The 9680-nt window shown below is 40.7% G+C and overlaps 1 protein-coding gene across 1 annotated transcript in view; it reads left to right on the forward strand.

Moving 5' to 3' along the window:
• LOC119425593 (venom phosphodiesterase 1) overlaps positions 1 to 448 on the forward strand; it is a 46800-nt gene extending 46352 nt beyond the window's left edge. The window contains exon 25 of the mRNA XM_037693125.1: positions 231 to 448. Within this exon, the coding sequence (XP_037549053.1) occupies positions 231 to 404 (174 nt within the window). The 3' untranslated portion in view covers positions 405 to 448. The remainder of the gene's footprint in view (positions 1 to 230) is intronic.
• The last annotated feature ends 9232 nt before the right edge of the window (positions 449 to 9680 follow it).

Raw genomic sequence — 9680 nt, forward strand, 5'->3', positions numbered from 1 at the left:
GCTCATTTTCTAATTTTTGTGCTCATTTCTGCTTTTATTAAACCTAATTCAGCAAATATGTGTTCTTTCTGTTTTTTTCTGCTACACTATACTTGGTCTTCCGTTTCAGCATGATTTTTTTAGCTAATTTCAGCTGTTTTTCAGCAAGTTCTTCTGTAATAAATATTCACACTGTATTTTTGCAGGAAATGCAATTCATCTAGTTTTATTTCTTTCTCTCTTACTCCCAGAGTGCAGATGATGAATCCCACTGGGTGGAAGATCATATTTGGTTTCACCAGTCGCGGGTCCGAGACATTGAATGGATCACAGGACTGGACTTTTATCAGGGCAGTCACAGGCCAGTCCAAGAACTACTAATGCTGAAGACCCGCCCAACAGCCGCTATTCAAAGGAAGCAATAAAATAACATGCAAGCAAACTCAACACAGCCTAGAATACAGAATTTAGCCACTCAGTAGTCAACCTTTTGACTAAATGTATTTGTTGTCATCAAGGTTGGTTTTTTTTATTTATTTATTTATCTTACATTTTGATTCCAACTATTATTTTTATTGTTGTTTAATATTTTATTCACATAATTTTCAATCCAGTGTATCATACTTACTTGTAAAGTTGTGATCATTTAAGCTACGAAGCTAAAACTAAGATGAAAAATATATTTTTTGTAACTCTGAGAAATGGGTTTCGTCACTAAATATTTTAAGATGTGTCACACCTCCACTCCTGACTCCATCAGTTGAAGAGTTTAAGACCGTTCCTTAAAGCAAGATGATAAACAAAATGCTAATTTCTAATCTGACATGTCCATAAACTATTCTGATCATCTGGCAGATTAACCTTCTTCTGACCTAAAATCTAATGCGAACCATTTATCAATAAACTGTTCAGTGTGAGGATTCCAGTGTTCCATTGTTCTGTACGACTAACAACCTCTTGAAGCTCCTGTGCAGAGCTGATTAGCTTCAGCTATAATCCTTACAGCTGATGAGGGTCCACCAGCTTATAAGGCCGAGTCAAACCACAACTCATCGCTGGAACGTTGATTACCAAACATTCTTGTGACTCCTCCTTTAAGCTATTGGGTCCTCCGTCTAAGGAAGTTTTCTTTCCTAAAGGGTTTCTAATTAAAGGGTTGATCCTTGCTCCAGAGCTTTATACTCATTAAACCATTGAGTACATTTAACAGCTGGTTCAGAGTAAAGACTTAATGCAACAGCTCAAACTATGATTCCCAAATTATCAGAGTTAACCTTTTTTTTGTTTAAGTCTGTAGTGATTTCATTTTGTAAATAAATCTTAAAAGACAAATTTGGACTCGCATAGTAATATGTTACGATGGAAACTCTTTGTAATGAATTGATTTGGCCCTCAGAAGTTAGAATTGGGTAATCTAAATATTATTGATGAATGCATTCAAATGTTTTCCCTTCTAAGGAGAACTTAAATGGTAGCAAAGTACATCAATTTTATAACCTGTTGCAACAAATTGGTCTTCAGCGTTGACAACCAGTTTTGGATCAGCACAACACAGAAAAGGTTTAAATGTGTTTATTGTATACAGACTGCTTCTGGTTGAGGTCTGGGTACTGGGCCCGGTCTGACTCGTCAAGAGAGAAGAGTTAGTGAACTGGTTTCTGGAGAAAGGGTGTTGAGAAGTTCTACGGTTTTTCACTAACCTTCTGTCTTCATAGTTTGACTTGGGCTGTAGTCTCGCTGTTGCTGGTGATGTCACTCAGGAAGAGTGAACTGCAACAGCGGCGCAGTCCAGGAGCGTTGAGAGTCCAGAAAGGGGAATCCAGCTTTGTGGTCCAGTGGCAGGGGTCAAACACAGAGAAGCAGAAGCCAGAGCCAAAACGTGATCCAAATGCTTAGTCGAGAGAGAATGCAAGGTTGGTATCGAGGTCAGCTGAGCAGAAGGGAAAGGCAAGGAGTCAAAAAACAGGCTGAGGTTTGTGGTCAAGAGTCAGTAAAAGGTAACACTGGATTTCTACTACTTGGTGAAGGTTCAAGAATCTGGCACTGAATGAAGGCGAGCAGGGAGCTTGAGTAGGGAGGTGAACAGGTGCAGTGAATGAAGGCTGTTTGCAGAAACTGGGCAGAGGGAGAGTGGAGCTGGAAATACCATACCATACCAATTTATTTATATAGCACTTTAAACAGTGACAAAGCACACCAAAGTGCTGTACAGGGACAAACAGAACAAGCACACAGCAACAGATTACATAACAGGACACCAAAAAGTAGAAACCAACAAAAACAATAATGGATAACAACAACAACTGCAACATGACCAACACAGTGTGATGCACACAGACTCAGCACAGATCACACAGTGCAGAAAGCCAGGGAATAGAAGTGTGTTTGTAAGCGAGATTTAAAAACTGTGAGGGAGGGGGCCTGTCTAACGAGCAGAGGTAACTCATTCCAAAGTCTTGGGCCTGCTACAGAGAAGGCCCTGTCACCTCTGCGCTTGAGGCGGGTTCCTGGGACTGTTAGGAGCAACTGGTCTGCTGATCTGAGAGAACGTGGTGGGACATACGGCTGGAGCAGATCAGTAAGATAGGAGGGGGCAGAGCTGTTTGGTGATTTATAGACATACAAGAGTATTTTGAATTTGATTCGAAGGTGAACTGGAAGCCAGTGTAGGGAGGCCAAAACAAGTGTAATGTGCTCTCTTTTGCTTGTGCTGGTCAAAAACCGGGCTGCTGCATTTTGGACCAGTTGAAGTCTAGCTATGGAGGTCTGACTGATACCAAAAAGGAGTGAGTTGCAATAGTCGAGCCTGGATGTAATGTAAAGAAACTGAAAGCTGGAACAGGTTCTCACTCATTCAGTTCATGGTAAATAAATAAACAAATAAATAAAAAACTGGAGTCATGCTGTAGCGCGTGACAATTCACCATAATTTCACTGGAGGATTCAGTGGTGATTTCCCAGTTCAGACAATCTTTTTCAGTTGCCTTTCTTAATATATTCTTGAGTTTTATGACTCAGAAGGGTGATGACATTTGAGACAACCCCCCGTTGTGAAGGTTAGATCTAGAGCTGAAAGACTTAAGTCATGGTACGTCTCATGTGTGTGGTTTCCACATCTGTGCTCAGACGAAACCATCTGGACACCTAAACCTGGTAAGTTGGCTGAAACTACATTCATTTTGTTTTTGACTCATGTTGGAAAACAGTTATTAAACCACTTAGACCTCTTAAAACGTAACCACAGGGGAGACGGATGACATATAGCATGATGGGGAAATTGTGCTCATTCAGCCTTTTGTGTCTCTTTGTTCTTTGTTGTTGGTGATGATGCTGAACGTCACGAACGCAGTGTTGTACAGATGAAGGTGGATGCACACACCACTTGTGACCCATCACATCAACTCAGGGATTAATCATATCCGGTCAAGCCCAATGAAGCTTGTATACATTTTAATAACTAGATCATATGGATATCATGACTATTTCTATTTCCAAACTTTGCTCCGCCAGATTAAGCTTTCTTCCAGCTGCTCCATTGTTCAGGGCTCGCCACAGCGTGCAGTCTTGCATTTAAGATTTGGTACTTGTTTCACGCTGGATACCCTTCCTGACACAACTTGGACTCAAACTAGGGCTTACTTTAAGTCGGATTCTGCCAGAACAGGATCCGGGAACTCTCTTATTTTGACAGGGTGCATTCCAGTAACTCTTTGCTTGGATCCGGAAGCTCTCAGGCTTACTAATAATAAAGTTATAAATGAATTTGACTGCCTTGAATGAGTAAAACCCATGCAGTCTGAAAACAATTAAACACAAATTTTAAATATAACCACTTACGAGCTTCTTAATATCACATCAGAGCTGCCCCTTCCAGTTAGCATTAACGCTTAAAAAAAACTCCGCCCCTAAAAGTACAGTCATGGGCAATTGAATTAAAAACACAAAGATATAATTAAACAGCACAACTAAATTGCAAATGTTTTACAGTTAAAGTGGGTCATTAATAAAATTTGGATTATTTATTAAAAATACGAAAGAAATGCTTGATGGGTAATCACATCGTTACGTACACCACATATCAAACAACCGCGCAAATTTCTCAAAATCACAGTGATGAAAATGTAGAAAAGACAGTCCAGTTAACTTTCATTAATCAAAAAGGCTTCTCACTGTACAACTAAACAACCGAGAACTGAAGCACATGAAGCATGCTGTTGTCTGTACCTGATATGTGGTTTGGTCTAAAACAGGTCTCTCTTGTAAATGAGTACTCGTGACTCAATGAGACTTTTTTTTTTTAATTTCGGCTGCTTCCTTCTTCAGGGGTCACCACAGCGAACTGAGTCGCACGAAGACGCGGCAGTTATTTTACGACAAATGTCCTTCCTGACGCAACCACAGATCACCGAGCTATCAGCAGAGAGCTGCCATCTAGGGCGCCTGTGGAGCAGATGGAGGGGTTAAGGGCCTTGCTCAAGGGCCCAGAGTGGGGCAAATGATGGTGGAGACAGGTGTGGGTACGTCACCTATCCCACCCACATTTTGATGTTGCCAGTACTGGGAGTTGAACCAACGATCTTCTGATCACAGCCCCACCTTCTCTCTCTGTGCCACCACTCAATGAGACTAACCTGTATAAATAAAGGTTGAACGAGTGGCAATAGAGATAGTAATGGACACGGGTGGGGGGTGTTAGGATGCTTGAGAGAAGCGGAGCGTGCTCTCACACAAGGAAAGAGCTGTTGGTCTTGTTGCTCTCTAAAATAGTTACTGAATCAAGTGTTTACTTATGTAGGTAAACGTAGATGTTTAACAACCCGTTAAAATACACTAGAACACAGGAAATGGCATCTACTTTATTCAAAAGTTTCTGGGGAGGACACCCCCAGACCCCCCCCTCCCCTCACTATTTGTGTTCCAGCCTCATTTGGTTGAAAAATTAAGCACTGGCTCAAAAACACAACATCCAGATTGCAAACACACAGCTCTGATCGCCGAGCTACTGCTACTTCTGTTTCTTGGTGGTCATGTGGATTATCTCATCAAAACTAGCAAGGAGTGTCAGAATGTCAAACAGTGTAAAGCAAAATGTAAAAAAACAGTCAGTTTCAACATGGCTGACATTCCTCCTCCTCTCCCACTTGAACAATCAACTGAAACACCAACGTCATGTTGCCTGAAATTAACACTGGTACTTTGGAATTGGAACAATTTTTTTACAAGTACTGGTACACATATCCTGCTTTGGACTGATACCAGTCACTGGTAATGGTGCATCCCTGATTTAAACGTTTACTGTATTTTTCGGCCTATAAATCACAGTTTTTTTTTTTGTTGTTGTTGCATAATTTTCATGCCCTGCGACTTATGAGCAAAAGCAATATATTTATAGATTTTTTCCCATATTTATAAACCAATTTTTGGCTGAGATATGAACATTTTCATCGATTCTGACTGAAAATATTGAACACTACTATTTATAGCCACTAGATGGCACTCGAGTAGTATGGCATGCCATTGTATCATGTCATAGGTAAACGTGGCTATTCAATTCAATTCAATTCAGGTTATTTATATACAGTGAACCCTCACTATAACGCGGTTCACCTTTCACGGTCTCGCTGCTTCACAGATTTGCATCGTGCATTGTGTTCTGCATTCTGATTGGCTAAACAGTCTCTCCAGTACAGTAGTTATTTGTAAAAAAAAATGTTTATACAGTACTTTTATTTGTTAAACAAATGCTTGGGCCTGTAAAAAGGTTTTATTCTTTGGTTTGAATGTATTATGGAGCATTTCATTGTATAATAATTGTAAAAAAAATATAAAGGTTACTACTTCACGGATTTCGCCTATCATGGGTTCTTTTTGGAACGTAACCCCCGCAAAAAACGAGGGTTAACTGTAGCGCCAAATCAAAACAAAGTTGTTTCAGGGCACTTTACAGGAACATTCACATACATAAAAGCCAACTAGTAAAGTTCTCTATCTAATGACACAATCGGCTTGCCATAGCCTGCCACCGTTGTTTGCCTGGAGCAACCGAATCAGCTTCATTTCGTTCTGCTGCCCCGGCGAAATGCAGCTGATTTGACCATCAAAGTGCATTTACTAAGTAAAAGTTCAACTGAGACACGCCCTCTGCGCGTTCATGTATCCGTGTATTGGCTTTGAAAATACAACAGATTTGGCCATCAAAGTGAAAGCAAAAGTTAGACTAAGACACACCTTTACTATAATTTCAAGCAAACAAATAATTGCTTTTAAGTGTTAATCTCGTTAAATTCTTGTTAAAGTCCTCATGTGCACGCTCCCGTGAGTGCCATTTGGCAGCCCATCGATTTTTGGCACAACACCAGCCCACATTTCCTGGTTCGGCCCACATTTCCGGGTTGTCAGCGGTGAAGCGCAATAGATGCAACGTATACGGCGAAGCAATGTATTTATGGATTTTTCCACTTTATTAGATGTAATTGGACTGATGCGACTTATAGAGTGGCGCGACGTGTACGGCGGAAAATACGGTACTTTTATTCTGTACAGATTTGTGTCTGCAGAGCTGAACACTTTTGAATCTTTGACCTTTTCTTTAAAGAGAACTGTAGATTTTGACTAACTATGTGAAGCTCCTTTAAAAAAAAAAAAAAAAAAAAAAAACATCTGATACAATGATCCCATGTTGAACCTACAGACACTCTCAGCTGATCTTAGGACATAAAAGCCATTAACCCAGTACACGTGAAAGACATTTAACTGCTTTGTCTTTAAACAACCTGCATAAATGGCATGAATTGATATCAACTACACACACTCATGCCCAGTGATTCTTACATTATACTCACAAATTCAAAATAATGTAAAACCCCATTCAAGTTAAAAAGCAGGTCATGCAATCATAATAATAATAATAATAATGTCATCACAATGTCAGCACTGTATGTTTCCATACAATGGCGAAATTAGTCTCTGCATTTAACCCATCCACCACCAGGTGGTGCAGTGGGCAGCTATTGAAAGCGCCCGGGGGACATTTTGGGAATTAGACGTGCTGCCCAGAGACGCCACGTGATGTGCAGTGACTGGGGATCGAACCTGGGACTCTCGGGTCCCAAGCCGGCTGCCCTGCCTCTACACCATCTCGGCCCCATAAAGGTGTATAAACAAGTCATCAAAGATCAAGTACAGAAATGCTTGCTAAAAAAAAATCTCAGTACAAATCTTAAGCCATGCAGAACAAGGGCTAACAGGCTGAAACTAATACACATGTACATACACACATACATGCATACATACATACACACAACTTCAAAATAACATAAATTCTCAACCTGCACTGAAAACAGTTTCTGCGTCTCAGCGCCACCAGCTGGTGAGAGGTGGTAACGTCAATTTGAACCCCGCCCACTGGAACCGGTACTGAAAGCTTAATGGAAACACAACCTGTACCGTACCGAGTAGAGTAGAGCCGTGCTGTACCGGTACTACAGGTACTAATGGAAAAGGAGCATAAGGTGGAAGACTGAACACAAATAAAAGAACGATAGCAGGAGAGTACACTCAGCAAATATTTGACTTAAAGCATAAAGACAACAACACAATGAGCCTATAGCATAAACCACACCACACACTTCCCCAAACAAGGGAATTACTGTCACATGACAGTGAACAGTGAACAGTGTCACCTTTTTCCATCCACCCATGATGTTTCTATGCTCAGTTAACTTTAGTGAAACTAAAAAAAAAAGTCAGTTTCCCCCGGGGGTGTTTGAGTTGTTCCTTCTTTGTATTCAATATCATGTCTGAGCTTCTACTTGTGTTGAATATATTTCGAGCGTGGAATGCATTTCAGACAAAAGGTTAGAAGGTATGTAGTAACAAGATATGCAACAACTGACAATGTCCCGAAGGCAAAATTCTCTCTGATCACAAGTGGTGGCAACTCATGGCTTTCTGTCACTAATCAAAACATCCCAGGTTTCAGTATTACGTGTGTGCTATGCAATGGATCAGAGTCTCCTAACTATGTTTCAGAATGTCATATTTTTAAAGGACTGAAAATAGAACAAAAATATAAAATTTTTCCATTTATAACTTTCAAAAGGAGCATACAGGTTTTTATCATAAAGCAGATTTTATCAGCTCTGAATACTTTTACTCAACTCAATACCACAGCGATACCAGTAATAGATTCAAAGTGGGGCAAAAGACGGTGTGTGCTTCACATTGTCCACCCACGTTTTGATGTTACAGACAATTTGTATCCAGTTGGCATGCTGACTGCAGGAATTTCCACGAGCTGTTGCTCATGAATTGAATGTGCATTTCTCTATATCTGTCTCCAAAGACGTTTCAGGGAATTTGGCAGAACATCCAACTGACCTCACAAATGTAGACCAGGTGTAACCAGACCAGCCCACATCCAGCAACTTCACCTTCAAGATTGTCTGAGACCAGCCACCCGGACAGATTCTGCAACAATCTGTTTGCATAGCCAAAAAATATCTGCACAAACTGTCAGATCTGTCTCAGCGAAGCTAATCTGCATGCTCTGCATGAGGTGGGGTTATGGTATGGGCAGGCGTATGTTGTGGACAACAAACACCGGGGCTGGTGTGGTACACGTGGTCTGCGGTTGTGAGTTTGGTTAGTTGCACTGTCAAATTATCTGAATATGGACAGTCCTGCAGTCAGCATGCAAATTGTAAGCTTCCTTAAAAGTTGCAACATCTGTGGCATTGTGCTGTGATATTACTGCACATTTTAGAGTGGCCTTTTATTGTGGTCAGCCTAAGGCACACCTGTGCAATAATCATGCTGTTTAATCAGCTTCTTGATATGCCACACCTGTGAGGTGGACGGATTATCTCGGCAATGGAGAAGTGCTCACTAACACAGATGTACCGGTACACAAAGTTGTGAACAATGTTTGAGAGAAAAAGGCCTTTTTCTATACTTAGAAAAAATTATTAGATCTTTGAGGTCAGCTCATGAAAAATGGGAGCAAAAACAAAAAACGTGTTGTGATTAACAAGTGAACGTTGGCAGTGTTTGAAATGTTTTTCTGAACTGGAAGTGAACAAGGAATGCAAATAAACCTTAATGTTTTGGTGCAAAATGTTGTGTATCAGAATAGAGGTAGTATTTTTTTCTTTTGTTTGTTTGTTTTGTTTTACTGGCAAGTGGAGGGACCAATTGTCCCACCCCCACGTGCAATGTTGGAGCCGGGGGCTTACCAATGGTAACCTTGGCCACCATAGGTCAATCTTTGGCCACCTCACTGACCACCCCAATCATCTGAGGAAACTATACTTTTAAGCTATGGAAAGCAACGTCATCAAATGATTGAGGTTACCCGTTTATATGCTGTATATATATATATATATGGTGGTGGCCATCTTGGATTTTGATTTGACAACCCAATGTTTTACAGAGACCATTTATACAACTAGATGCTGCCGCACACCAACATGGAAGTCGGCATCTCGCTTATTTTTCAAGTTATTGTGCTCACACAACTCATTGTTAGATGGACAAATGGACAAATGGACGAATGGACGAATGGATGGAGGGTATTTTCAATTCCCCATCTTCCCTCCGCAACAGGGGACGAAAATAGGAAAGCCCACATAATAATGTCATGGCTTTAAGTATCGCCTTTAAGGCCATTCAGCAAGAACACAGCCATTTCTCTGAAAGTAAAA

The sequence above is a fragment of the Nematolebias whitei genome, chromosome 19, assembly GCF_014905685.2.
Source record: "Nematolebias whitei isolate Nwh7 chromosome 19, NemWhi1, whole genome shotgun sequence".
Lineage (NCBI taxonomy): Eukaryota > Metazoa > Chordata > Actinopteri > Cyprinodontiformes > Rivulidae > Nematolebias > Nematolebias whitei.